General features: G+C 41.1%; 4 protein-coding genes across 4 annotated transcripts in view; 1 reads left to right on the top strand and 3 right to left on the bottom strand.

Annotated features, from left to right (window-relative positions):
- Positions 1-10784, bottom strand: part of LOC118407626 (zinc finger protein OZF-like) — a 21561-nt gene extending 10777 nt beyond the window's left edge. Inside the window, exons 1-2 of the mRNA XM_035808132.1 lie at positions 10652-10784; positions 9383-9813 (exon numbers count right to left, since the gene is read on the bottom strand). Of these exons, the coding sequence (XP_035664025.1) occupies positions 9383-9457 (75 nt within the window). The 5' untranslated portion in view covers positions 9458-9813; positions 10652-10784. The remainder of the gene's footprint in view (positions 1-9382; positions 9814-10651) is intronic.
- Positions 1-14723, top strand: part of LOC118407709 (zinc finger protein 501-like) — a 482642-nt gene that overhangs the window by 120019 nt on the left and 347900 nt on the right. The window lies entirely within an intron of this gene.
- LOC118407604 (gastrula zinc finger protein XlCGF57.1-like) lies at positions 3098-7280 on the bottom strand. The gene is made up of 2 exons (XM_035808104.1): positions 7121-7280; positions 3098-5629 (listed from the first exon to the last, which is right to left on the bottom strand). Exon 2 carries the CDS (start codon positions 5625-5627, stop codon positions 3954-3956), a length of 1674 nt encoding a protein of 557 aa, XP_035663997.1. The 5' UTR covers positions 5628-5629; positions 7121-7280; the 3' UTR covers positions 3098-3953.
- Positions 12846-14723, bottom strand: part of LOC118407647 (zinc finger protein 239-like) — a 2387-nt gene continuing 509 nt past the window's right edge. The window contains exon 3 of the mRNA XM_035808161.1: positions 12846-14723. Coding sequence (XP_035664054.1) covers positions 14096-14723 — 628 coding nt within the window. The 3' untranslated portion in view covers positions 12846-14095.

Raw genomic sequence — 14723 nt, 5'->3', positions numbered from 1 at the left:
CTATTCGCTCATTCGGGGAGTGTATTGTGAGCCGGTTGTCAGTTGAAAAGCAGGGGAACTGATGTCCTTTATGTAAAATGATTCATGTATTCATTAAAATTTCAGGCGTTGCTTCGATGTCTAAACAAATCAAGCGTCCATACAATGGGATCAAATAAAGGAATGTCGCCTTACATGCATACAGCAAATGTTTTGCTCCTCATCTTGAATTATCTGACATAAACTTAATCTTGTATTACTGAATGTTATCTAGATTCAATGTTGTTTTGTCTGATAAACTTTGATACAACATCAGGCCATGTAAATACATCCATGCAGCAAAATAATATAGCAATTTTGCATAAAATTGAAGCATTCAGAAGGATATTTGACACTATGATAATATTTTTGAAAGCCCGCGTACCTGAATATTTCCCTGTAGTGTTACTGGATACGGCCGGTCATGATAACTGGTTTCTGAGGTCTGACCGATGAAGGTTCCAAACAACATGGCTGCCACAGCAACGCACGACGTCACGACAAGGCAAACTCCCTTACGGCGTGAGAGGAAAGGACGGATTCGGTCGTGACGAGCTGGCTCCTCCTCTGAACGGTCTGAGAAGAGAGATGTTTGAAATTTTGAATGTTCTAGACATTATAAACATTATGATCGAGAAAGCCAGAATATTATTCCACTAACCTATGATGCAATCGCAAAATGTAATGCCAAAAGATATTTCACTCGTCCACATTGAATGAACCTTGGGCACCAATATGGATTCAAGATATACTTTAAGTGGTGGATATACTCGTACCTAGGAAGTGTCAATATAAGATGGTTATTCTTGTGATTTGTGATAAACAAATTTACTTACCAGCTGAGGAACCAGTGCGATCAGCTGCTTGCTCTTTTCCTCGGTTTTGCCCAGTCACGAAAGTTCCTTCTCTGCCGCCTTGGCCGGGGGCAACATCACGCATCACTATCACTTCCGGCTCTTCGTACGTACCCGATGGAGTTGAGTAGACGTCTTCTGGAGTGGCCGCTGTTTCTGTTTTAACTGTCCCTCCAGAGAGCACGTTAATTTGCTGCACGGGTTCCCCTTCTTCATAAATACCTGATGGCGTTGAGTAGACGTTATCTTGAGCAGTCCATGTTTCTGTTAGAGTGATTGTTTGGCCGGTAAGAACGTTACCTGCCTGAACCGGGTTGGCTTCTTCATAAACACCCGATGGCGTTGAGTAGACGTCTTCTGGAGTAGCCGCTGTTTCTGCTCTTAGCGTGACTGTTTTGCTGGTGGGAACGTTACTTGGTTTCACAAGCTGTGCTTCTTCATAAACACCTGATGGTCTTGAGTAGACGTCTTCTGAAGCGGCCGATGTTTCTGTCCTGACTCTATGTGCAGAGGGGGCATTTCTCGCCACTACCGGTTGCGCTTCCTCATATGTACCTGATGTTGTTGAGTAGAATCCGTCCGGATCGACTGCCTGACTACTTTCCTCCATCACTACCACCTGCTGTTCGTCGTAGTCTTAAACTGATGGAATCAATCAACGGTCCTCCTGTTAGTGTTACTCCTACTTCTTTTACTCTTCATCGTATTCTGAATACTGGTACAGACTGTAAGCCACAGTTTAGAGAGCAAAGAATTTGTGCAACTGTCTGAAGGACGACAGCTAGAGAACAATCCCAACGGAAACAAAACTGAACAGAAATGTGGAGTGTGAATATTTTTTTGTTACAATTTCGAGCCTTCCCATAAGCAGTAGCGAAATTCTGATTGTCTAGATCTTTCAAAATGGGACACAGAATTGCTGTACTATTGTCTGCAAGAAGGGTAATCTAGAATTATATAAAAGTCCATTTAATTTAGGTTCTGCGGTTTGTGGGTCAGACAAATCAAAATACTTTGCTCGGCGTGTCGAAGACTTTGTTATTTTTCCTATGTTTTCACGCTTACACAAGAAATGTTTGACAGGTCTAAAATGATCGACTTAAAGAGAAATCTTACAGTGTGAAACTTTGATTTGCAGATTCTGTAGGACGATTTGTACTTCTCACGTAATTGTAAATTTTAACAGTACTGATTACATGAGGAAGATTGCGAGAGTGACGCTAAAAGGCGAAGCTGGATAAGGTATGGTATGGGCGACGTTACTAACATACTTCGCCATGGTGCCGTTTGACGCATGGCCTGAATAATGCTTAAGAACACAATGGGTACCAGAATGGGTAAATTAAAGGTACTAGACCGAACGATGCACTTTTTTGGTAAAGTTACAATGATTTTATCTAATGGTTGACATTGAATTTTACCAACTTTCAGATTACATTTAGAAGGCGGCATCTTGAAATGGACTCCAAGAATTAAAATGGGAGAAGAGGGTTGGACTGCCGTGCCCTACAAACAGTGGATAACAATTCTGTGATCTGCGGCCTTTTAAGGCGGTTATATGGGACTACCTTTACCTGGAGAGAAGGGTAATAACAAAGAAAAGGTATCTAATGTGGAGGTTTCTTTGTTCGCTGAGTTTTATACAATGTCAGCCGTTCCCATCAACAGTAGCGTAGCGAAAATATGATTGTCTGGCTTTTTCAAAATGGGACACAGAATTAATATTTTATTGTTTTCAAGAAGGGTAGTTGTACCAGGAAGCAAGAATGAAGATCCATCCTTCAGTCCACCTTTTCTCCTGTCCTAACACCTGCTATTCACCTGTTCTCATTAATCAACAATCACCTGTGCACAACTCAAACACACAATGTGTTCATGCAGAAAGTCAATTTTACGATAAAGACTTAGTCAAACGCTAGAAATTAGATTTTTTTTCTCATTTTTTACCAAAAATGTAGATTTCGGGTTCTTGTTTCACGAAATAGCCAACTGATCTGGAATCTGGTATATGGGTGGCTTTAGCAATTGGAATGGAAAATGGGTTACCTAGACCAGTCCATTTTGCGGAGAAAGGGGTGTTCAGGGAGAGTCTATTCTTGTATTGGGGGGGGGGGTGAAAATCCATTTTGGGGTGGGATGATGTTTTGGGACAGTTAAATTTCTACAAAAGGTCGGGCTTTGTAACTCTTTTATGTCAAAATAGGAAATCAACACCAAATCACAAATTTTCCCTACATTAATTTTATTGTGAAAGGTCTTTAGAAAGTTACGCTACGTTTTCAAACATTTTGTTAGGATATATATAGCTATAAGCAAACTGAGAATATCCGTGAACAGACTACTACTGTTTAAGTAAGTCAAGTCAATTCTTCTATATGTATATAATACACTCGATATGCTGATTATTACAAGCAGGAGGTTATGAAACCGAAAAGACTTCAGTAAAGCACGTAAATATAATGCTGTTAGAACGTGTTTAAATTCTATACTCCTATCATCTCCGACATTTAAAAAGAACATGTAAAATTCAAAACAGAAAGTCAATGCCAAAGTACTGAAACTATATGTACAAAATCTTCGTCGAATTATGTAAGACACATATGCCAAAATCCTCGCAATCTCGCTGGGACATGTCTGCCTCTCATGTATAATTCCTTACCACAGAGTAGTTCTCGGGCACAGGTACAGATTAAGACAATTCACATTCCACTAGAGGTCTTCCACCCTACAGCTTTTCACGTTTCAAGAGGACAAAGTTGTATGCTGTACACCTGTCGCCAGTATAACTATAAGCTCTTATATTTCAAAAAGATCCTGCTGGTTGCCTTGCATCACTCCCCCATGACCTGGAGGTCGTGGGACTAGGTAGTTTAGGTAAGCTGTTTGATGTACATTTGTCACACTTGTGAAGTAAGTTTCTTTTGTATGTCTTTCGAAAAGTAGATAAAGGTAAGATGTCCTAGATGCCTGCAGTAACACAATTATACATGTATTTTTTCCTCCTCTTTAGGTTCTTATATGCTTGGCTATTTAGACATTTGAGTTGTCCTGTACCCGCACACTCCGCACAGCTAGGTCTTTTTACCGGTGTGCTTTCTTTTCATGTCGGTTTAAGGAGCATTTATGTGCAGCAGAATAGTCACACTGGTCACACTTGTAGGGCTTTTCTCCTGTATGGGTTCTCATATGTTGGCCCAAAGTGAATTTTCGTCCTGTTGAATAGTCGCACTGCTCACACTTGTAGGGTTTTACTCCTGTGTGCGTTCTCATATGTCGGGATACGTGAGCCTTCTGAGCCGCCCTGTACCCACACTCTCCACACATGTAGGGTTTCTCACCGGTGTGTTTTGTTACATGTGTGACCAAGTTGGATTTATGTGCAGCAGAATAGTCGCACTGGTCACACTTGTAGGGCTTTTCTCCTGTGTGGATTCTCATATGTCGACATAAGTCAGACTTAATAGCTGTCCTGAACCCACACTCCCCGCACATGAAGGGTTTCTCACCAGTATGCTTTGCTAAATGTTCGTTCAAAGATAACTTTTCTGCCGCAGAGTAGTCACACTGGTCACACTTGTAGGGCTTTTCTCCTGTGTGGGTTCTCATGTGTCGGGATAAGTGAGACTTACAAGTTGTCCCGTACCCACATTCCCCACACATGTAGGGTTTCTCACCGGTACGGGTTCTCATATGTGGGAATAATTTGGATTTTCGAGCCAACCTGTGCCCACACTCCCTAGTGTGTTTTGCTAGATGTCGGTCTAAGGTGGATTTCTGTGCTGCAGAATAGTCGCACTGGTCACACTTGTATGGTCTTTCTCCTGTGTGGGTTCTCATATGTTGGGATAAATGGGCCTTTAGAGCTGCCCTATACCCACACTCCCCACACATGTAGGGTTTCTCCCCAGTGTGTTTTCTTACATGTTTGTCCAAGTTGGATTTATGTGCAGCAGCATACTCACACTGGTCACATTTGTAAGGCTTCTCTCCTGTATGGGTTTTCATATGTAGGGATAATGTACACCTTTGAGCTGTCCTGTACCCGCACTCCCCACACATGTAGGGTTTCTCACCTGTATGCTTTCTTTGGTGTCGAGACAAGTGGGATTTGTGTGCTACAGAATAGTCGCACTGGTCGCACTTGTAGGGTTTTTCTCCTGTATGAGTTCTCATGTGTACGGATAAGTTAGACCTTTCAGCCGTTCTGTACCCACACTCCCCACACATGTAGGGTTTCTCACCGGTGTGTTTAACAACATGCCTACCTATCTTGCCTCTCTCCTGTACATGTGAAGTTGATGTGTTGTCAGGTTGGGGAAAGTTCACATCACACGTTTCCTGCTGCAGGCCCATGTCTGTTGTCTGGGTCTCTCTGCTGTCACTCTCCTTCCCAGGATTTCCATAAAGTTCCATCTCCTTCCAAGAATGTTCTCCAATACTAACAAATCCACAGCTGGACTCTTCCATTTCTGCTTTTACACCGCACGTTTCGTCCCTTTTTTCGTCCTGCTGCAGTCCCGTGTGTGTTGTCTGCTCCCAACTGTTGTAAGTCTCGTTCCTAGGATATCGATGTTCGGTTGGTTGGTAGTCGTATGTTTCCTGGTCCTCACTGTACGTTTCCTGGCACAGCACGTTCTCTTGTCCATCCTGTTGCCATCCAGTGTCTCCTGTCGGCTCCTCTTTGATGTGCGTCTCGTCTGCAGTTTGTTCCGCTTGAAGCTCTTGAACAGGAAGCACACATGTGAACTCCACCATCTCTGAAATAATGGCAAGAAAACAAGGATAACAACAAATATTTTTATCAATTCTTTTACAAACATTTCATAAACAAGAAAAAGGATGTATTGTTACAAGATTTGAACATTTCATACGGGATACAACAATATAATTCATAAAACAATGTACTTTATTACAGGCAAGAATTGACCCCTAGTAAAAACAGAATGCATACAGCACAACAAAACCCTCAATTTTTTTCAGTAACAAGACTTGGATATGTATCAATTAGGGGATAGAACAACATAGTATTTCTTTATTCAACACAGGCACAAATTGACTCATTGTACAAACAGAATGCATACAACACAACAATACAGACACATAACTACAGACACATACTATAGACACATAACAATCTATGACATCTTTATACACATGCGCTTCCAGGTTTTAGACGTTATCTTTGTGGTAGAATGAACATGACTTACAATAAGCACAGACTGCCCAATTGTGTAATAGAAGAGAGGACACGTAAATACATAATATAGCACTGTTTACGCCATCTGGCATCAGTCAGGTAGAAAAACACATTTCACTGGCACTGCAGCTTCTTGGCATTTGTGTAACAGTGGGGTTGAATTTCAAGCACAGCCAAACGGCTCTGATTCCTTTTGGAATAGCGGCTTACGTTGCTGGATTGGTGGTCTGGGTTCGGAGAGGGGTGTAAATCTTGGTAGCCATGATATTGTTTCTCTACTCCTTTCTTACATTTGGATATGTGAGACCTTACAGAGTTTTCTTTTTCATGGTAAGCTCAAGGAAACGTCTTGTTTTATGATGCACGAATATAACCGTTTTCATTTCATCTATCATTTATGTTATCTGATACAACAATTTGTCTGATTTGCACCTTAAATTTTGACATATGGTCGCATAACACAGTATTTATGGGCGACCCCCGTGGACATAAGTAGATCGGGCACAAAATAGGTCGTCGCAGTTCTTGAAAAGCCATAGAAATTTTTCTGTGCACGTCAGCGAGTCGGAAACTGTGGTGAATAGTAGAGGGATACGTAAGTTTTGAGGCTGTATGAGTTGGGTTACGATGTTTGTTTGGCTGGGTAGAATTTCGCGCACGAATCCGGTTCCCGCTACTTCCGTGTGTCGGCTGCAGTATGGTGACCTCCGCTGGGGGTCATTTCAAAGTGTTCTTTCTGGGAAAACGGGCAGGCAAACTTCATCTCATTTTCACATATGTTGTAGATTATACCCTCAACTCCAACATATCGAATTCTTGTTAATTACTTTTGCACCCTGATATATTTTTTGAGTCGTCGAACCACCTCACTTTGGGGTCCTTAACCATGTAAATCCCCATAGGCGAAAAACTGTGTTCTGCTACGATATCTCGATCATTCGTTTCAATGCCCCCCTCCCCATCGACTACCAATCACAAACACGCCTCTAATTCTAATTCGCCGCCGAACAAGCCCCAATCAGGAAGCATTAACGACAACCAAATGTCTTACCTGAAGGTCAATGGTAGTAAGCGGTCTCCAAGACTCCTACAAATCGGTAAAAATCGCGTCAGTTTGGAGGATTTGAAAAACGCTAGACGAGACACAAAACAAAATGGCGGACGTCAGCTCACCTACATGGTAAAGGTGAGAGGTCACAAACCTGATACTCAATAGGTTAAACCACGGATCGCCGCACAACGCTTTACTCTCTGGTTTTGAACCTAGCAAAACGCTATAGATGAAGTAGCAGTGGTTATAATTCATGTATTTTATGAAAAAGTAATCCAAAAAAAGTAGTGTATGTATTTCAACACTAATGGAGATTTCTTGACAAACAAACAAAAACATTTTATCTCAATTTCTACTTTTCAGATTCTGTCAGGTTTTGAAGGTTAGGTGGGATTCGATATGCGCAGGATTTCTTCCTCAACTCACGTTAGGATTTTGAGACGCTGCTTCCACAAGGATGCTATTGGGGTACGATTAAAATAAAAATAAAAATCTTATCTTCGAAGAAATTATGTTTGTTTGTTTTTTCTGTCAAAATTACGCCACGGTAGGAGATGTCTACATATCTTAAGCTGCGAAGACAAGGGAGTCAAAATTATCAGACGATATTAACCAAAACCAATGCAAGTTACTACCTTTACTTAGACTTACTTTATTTTGAATGAGATTTACCATATTATGCTCAGTTTTTAAACATGTCAGTCATCTATGTTACTATAAGCTTAAATACTACGAATACATACATGTATAGCATACACATCGGTACGTATAAACTAAATACTAATATAAGATCTTCTATCAAATAAAGTAGACTCAAGCAAGTAAACATACCAATGTCAAAATGTCCCAGCATTCAAATTAATACCGACATGTCTATATTTTGGTGGGAAAAAAACAAAGATCGTATCGAAACTATCTCATGTCTAAAACCTACGTCTTTATTATCTTTACAGCCCGATTTCAAACAAGCTTTCTTACATATGAATGTTATCAAAAAATAAGCGGCCAACACAAAAGAAAGGAGCACATCTATCATGGCTACTATCTTAGGTACAAAACCTACATCTATAGAGTTTTTGGTGTGGCTATATTTATGTATGTGGCTGTATTTTACGTCTGGGACTGCATTGTTAGCAGCGACACCTAGCTGCAGTTCAAAGTTAACTTCTATATCTGTCGCCTGTATGAGCTCTTACATTTCAAACAGATCAAGCTGACTACCCCCCCCCCCCCCCACCAAGACCTGGCGGTCATGAGACTATGTAGGTAGGTAAAGCTGTTTGCTGTACATTTGTCACACTTTTGGATTTTTGTTTTTTGGTATATACAAAGTAGATAAAGGTGAGATTTTCTAGCTAGCTACAAAGTAGTTACACTGATAACGCTTATGTGGTTTTTCTCCTCTGTGGGTTCTTATAGGTTTTGCTTTTTGGACATTTGAGTTGCCTTGTTCCAGCACACTTTGCACATCTAGGTCATTTGACTGGTGTGCTTTCTTACATGTCGGTTAAAGGAGGATTTGTCTGCAGCAGAATAGTCGCACTGGTCACACTTGTAGGGTTTTTCACCTGTATGGATTCTCATATGTACTGACAAGTGGCACTTCTGAGCTGTCCTGTGCCCACACTCCCCACACATGTAGGGTTTCTCACCAGTGTGTTTTGCTGCTATATGCTTGTCTAGATTGCATTTCACTGCTGCAGAATAGTCACACTGGTCGCACTTGTAGGGATTTTCTCCTGTGTGGATTCTCATATGTCTGGATAAGTCATACTTTCGAGCCGTCCTGTGCCCACACTCCCCACACATGTAGGGTTTCTCACCAGTGTGTTTTGCTGCTATATGCTTGTCTAGATTGCATTTCACTGCTGCAGAAAAGTCACACTGGTCGCACTTGTAGGGTTTTTCTCCTGTGTGGGTTCTCATATGTGCCGACAATATAGACTTCCGAGTTGTCCTAAAACCGCACTCCCCACACATGTAGGGTTTCTCACCAGTGTGCTTTCTTTGATGATTGGCCAAAGTGGTGTTGTCTGCTGCAGCATAGTCACAATGGTGACACTTGTAGGGTTTCTCTCCTGTGTGGGTTCTCATATGTTGGGATATGTGAGACCTATAAGCTGCCCTGTACCCGCACTCCCCACACACGAAAGGTTTCTCACCAGTGTGTTCAACCACACACATTCCAGTAATGCCTATGGTCTTTTGTACCTGTGAGGTTGATGTGTTGTCAGGTTGGGGAAAGTTCACATCACACGTTTCCTGCTGCAGGCCCATGTCTGTTGTCTGGGTCTCCCTGCTGTCACTCTCCTTCCCATGGTGTCCAGGATTGTCCATCTCCTTCCCAGGATACCCAGTACACAGTTCTTCAGTTGAAACCTCACAGCCGGACTCCTCTATTTCTGCTTTTACACCGAACCTTTCGTCGTTTGGAACGTCCCTTTCCTTGTCCTGCTGCCGTCCCGTGTCTGTTGTCTGCTCCCAACTATAATTCTCGTTCCATGGATGTCCGGTTGGTTGGTAGTCGTATGTTTCCTGGTCCTCACTGTACGTTTCCTGGCACAGCACGTTCTCTTGTCCATCCTGTTGCCATGCAGTGTCTCATGTCGGCTCCTCATTGATGAGCGTCTCGTTCGCAGTTTGTTCCGTATGAAGCTCTTTACTATGTGGCAGACGCATGAACCCAGCCATCACTGAAGTGATGATAAGAAAATAAGGATAAGAAAAATACATGTTCATTAAATTCTTCTACAAACGAGATGAAGGGTGTAAAGTTAAAGAAGTGGACCCGTTTTAGCTCCTCAATTGTGTTTCCAGCAACAAGATTTGGATATTTTATAGGAGATAAACAACATAGTTCATAATTCTTTAATACAGGCACTTACTGACTCATAGTAAAAACTGAATACATGTATTCAACACAGCAATGCAGGCACATAGAAACATAACAATCTGTATCTGTATCTATTTAGCCGGTATAACCGCCATTCGGCGTAACACACCAGCTAAACCTATATATACATGCGCTTCCAGAGATTTTTTTACGTTAATTGTGATAGAACAAATATGACATTGCAAAATCTAGAAGAGTACAGTGGACTCGTTTATGCCATCTTGCATCGGTCAGATGGAAAATACATCTCACTGGCACTGTCGCTTCTTGGCCTATATTTCATGATTATGCGAAAATAATGACTGCACACAAAACGGAGTTGACTTCCACATGTAGCTATAGCTGCGCACAAAAAATGGTAGGCAGGTCACTACTAGGACAAGTTTCGCATTATGGTGCACGAACATAACGGTCGTCACTTAATCTATTATTTGAATTATCAAATAATGCAATATTTTGTTATGTCTGGCATTATATTTGAGATGCAAAATGATATTTGGCTGTCGTTAGATTTCATACATAATTTAGTTTGAATGCCCCCCTCCCCATCGACTACCGATCGCAAACACACCTCTAATTGTAATTTACCGCCCAACAAGCACCAACCAGGCAGTATTCACAATAATTAGCAGTCTTACCTGTAAGTCTACTGTAGTAAGCGGTGTCCAAAACTCCTACAAATGGGTAAAAATCGCTTCAGTTTTGAGGATATGAAAAACGCAAGATGAGCCACAAAACAAGATGGCGGACGTCAGCTCGCACTAATGGGGTAAAGGTGAAAGGTCACAAACCTGATTCTAAATAGGTCAAACCACAGATCGCCGCATAGCGCTTTACTCGCCTGGTTTTGAACTAAGCAAAAATAACGCTATAAATGAAATAGTAGTGGTTATAATTCAACCATTTTATGTAAAAGGACTCCGAAAATAGTAGTGTGTGTATTTCAACACTAATGTAAATTCCTCAATAAACAAAACAAACGTTCTATATTTCAATTTTTTCGTCTCAGATTCTGTCAGGTTTTGACGGTTAGGCCAAGCCAGGTGGAATCCGATATGCGCTGGATTTCTTCCTCAATTCACCTTTAGATGTTGAAACACTGCTACCACAAGGATGCTATTTGACTACGATTGAAATCAAAACCTTACATTTTGATTGGTCTACCCTTCTTCCCAAATATTATGGTATTTTTCTCTGTCAAAATTACGACCTGGTAGGAAATGTCTACATATCTTAAGCTGCTACGGCAAGGGAGTCAAAATTATATTTTAAACGAAATTGTACGACTATCGGACTATATAAACCAACCCAATGCAAATAACTGTCTTTGCTTACACTTACTTTATTTTCAATGAGCTTTACAAATATTATGCTACATTTTAAAACATGCCAGTATCATCTATATTGCTCTAAGATTAAACACTACGAATACATGTATACAAAACATGTATAGAATACACATCGGTAGTCTGTGTAACACAAACTCCGCTGTCCAGGGCTGTAACTGACCCCTCCCCGCGGAGTTTGTGCTCCAACAGCTATAAGCTGGGGGAACTGTTGTAGAAAATAACAACACCAATGGCAGGCCAGGATTTTGGTCAAGCCCCCATTACCGTGGAAACCGGTTAATTAGCATGTCTCCAAAGCCCAGACGGTGGGCGGGCAAGATGCCTCTCCATTGTCTGTGCAGGCTATGGTTCTCTGTGTGAAGGTCCCATGGGAGCAGAAGCATGGTTGTGTTGGAAAAACTTGTGTGTGTGTGTGTGTGGGGGGGGGGGGGTTAAGAAACTTGAAGGAGTCTTGAAGCGCAGATGCTGCTTCCTGGAACTATTATTTTGCCTGGTTGTGAGATTATTATATTGTCCCATCAAAAGTTCTGCCACAGGCACATTTATCTAAAAGAATGCCATTCTATGTAGAGCAATTTTCACATTCCTTCTTCGGTGTAACGGTTAGTTAACAATCAGAAAGACAATAGAACTGTGTATACATAGTTGGCTGTTACCACCATCAGCACTGGTGGCACAGAAGATCAAGGAGGTTAAAAAAGAGATCAACAACATGTGTACAGATAAGAGGTGTGATGCTGTCAATCACCACATAGCAACCCAACCCAGTCCCTAGCAACCAAAAGCCAGGCTGTGATGACAATTACATACATTATCCATATATGGAAAACCCAGTTCCCCTGGCTTGTGGCCATTCTCCATCAAGCTAATAGTTGGCCGGCGGATGTTGGGCGGGCTGCTATAAGCGAGATTTAATCAGGCTAACACATCGGTGCGTATATACAATATAAATTGGAAATGTTAGATTGTTTCTATCAAATACAGTAGACTTAAGCAACTAAATATACCAATGTTATAGAAGTTCCAGTATTCAAATTAATACCGACATGTGTATATTGGATGAAAAAAAAGATCGTATCAAAACTATCTCAAGTCTAAAACTACGCTACGAATACAAAACATGTATAGCAAACTACTGTACACATAGGTGCATATAAAGTATATAATTGGGAATGTTACATCCTTCTATCAAATAAAGTAGACTAAAGCATGCGAGCATACCAAAATATTCCAGTATTCAAATCGATACCGACATGTGTACATTGAATGAAAAAAAAAAATATCGTACCGAAACTACTTCAAGTCTATATCATCTGTACAGTCCGATTTCAAAAAAGGCTGTCTTACATAAATGTTATTAACACATAAGCGGTCAACACAAAAGGAAGGAGCACATTTATCATATCTGTTAGGAAATGTCTACATATATCAAGAGAGTCAAAATTATCAGACGATATAAAACAACAGCAAAGAAATTATTGTCTTTCCGTTCACTTACTTTATTTGAATTAGATTTACCAAAATTATGCCTAGTATTTAAACATGTCAGTGTCATCAATATAAGCTAAATACTAGGAATACAAAACATGTATAGCATACACATCGGTGCGCACATAAACTATATACTTGGAAATGCTAGATCCTTCTATCCAATAAAGTAGACTAAAGCAAGCAAATATACCAATGTCGAAATGTTCCAGTATTAAAATTAATACAGTGTACAGTGGATAAAAAAACAAAGATCGTATCAAAACTATCTCAAGTCTAAAACCTACATCTACATTATCTTTCCAGTGCGATTTCAAAAAGGCTTTCTTACATAAATGTTATCAATAAGCGGACAACACAAAAGACAGGAGCTCATCTATCATGGCTACTATCTAAGATACAGAAACTACATCTATGCAGTTTTAGGTGTAACTATATCTATTGTACCTGCATCTATAGAGTTTTAGGTGCAAATACATCTATGTATGTGGCAGTGCTTTACGTTTGGGACTGCATTGTTAGCAGCGACACCTAGCTGCAGTTCACAGTAAACTTCTATACCTGTCGCCTGTATGTCCCTCATATGTCGGGATAATTGGTGCTACATTTCAAAAAGATCAAGCTGACTACCCGCCGTATGACATGGAGATCAAGGAACTATTGCTGTACATTTGTCACACTTGTAGATTTAGTTTCTTTCGTATACATAAAAAGTAGATGAAATTTCCTAGCTGCAAAGTTGTTACACTGATGACACTTATAATACGTTTTTTCTCCTGTGTGGGTTCTTATATTCTTGACTTTTTAGACTGAGTTGCCTTGTTCCAGTACACTTTGCACATCTAGGTCTTCTTACTGGTGTGCTTACTTAAATGTCGGTTTAAAGAGGATTTTTCTGCAGCAGAAAAGTCGCATTGATCACACTTGTAGGGTTTCTCTCCTGTGTGGATTCTCATATGGATTGATAAGGTAGACCTATGAGCTGTCCTGAACCCACACTCCCCACACATGTAGGGTTTCTCACCAGTATGTCTTGTCTGATGGTCGACGAGATGGTGTTTTTCTGCAGCAGAATAGTCACACTGGTCACACTTGTAGGGCTTTTCCCCTGTGTGGGTTCTCATATGCCGGAATAGGTGAGACCTATAAGCTGTCCCGTATCCACACTCCCCACACATGTAAGGTTTCTCGCTAGTATGTTTTACTTGGTGTTCTTTCAACTTGGATTTATATATAGCAGAAAAGTCACACTGGCCACACCTGTAGGGTTTTTTCTCCCGTGTGGTTTCTCGTGTGTTTTGATAGGTCGGACTTTTTCGCTGACCTGTACCCACACTCCAAACAAATGTAGGGTTTTTCCCCTGTGTGGGTTATAATATGTCTGGATAAGTCAGACTTGCGAACTGTCCTGTACCCACATTCACCACACATGTAGGGTTTCTCACCGGTGTGTTTTACTAAATGTGTATTCAAATCACCTTTTTGTGCAGCAGAATAGTCACACTGGTCACACTTGTAAGGTTTTTCTCCTGTGTGGATTCTCATATGTAGGGATAAGTGGTGCTTTCTAGCCGTCCTGTACCCACATTCCCCACACATGTAGGGTTTCTCACCAGTGTGCTTTGCTGCCATATGATGGTCCAAAGTGGATTTCCGTGCTGCAGAATAGTCACAATGGTCACATTTGTGGGGTTTTTCCCCTGTGTGGGTTCTCATATGCCGGCATAAAGTAGACCTGTAAGCCGCCCTGTACCCACACTCCTCACACTTGTAGGGTTTCTCATCAGTGTGTTTAACCACATGACTTCCCATATCGCCTTTACTCTCCTTCCCAGGGTATTCTGTACAGTCAGTCTCCTTCCCAGGATAGTCT

This window comes from Branchiostoma floridae, unplaced genomic scaffold (genome assembly GCF_000003815.2).
Source record: "Branchiostoma floridae strain S238N-H82 unplaced genomic scaffold, Bfl_VNyyK Sc7u5tJ_1439, whole genome shotgun sequence".
NCBI classification, from domain to species: Eukaryota; Metazoa; Chordata; class Leptocardii; order Amphioxiformes; family Branchiostomatidae; genus Branchiostoma; species Branchiostoma floridae.
This window is presented reverse-complemented; position numbering and strand designations above follow the sequence as displayed.

Bases quoted from the DNA above. Each gene is read 5' to 3' on its own strand.
- LOC118407604 (XM_035808104.1), bottom strand. From the start codon at position 5,627: ATGGTGGAGTTCACATGTGTGCTTCCTGTTCAAGAGCTTCAAGCGGAA.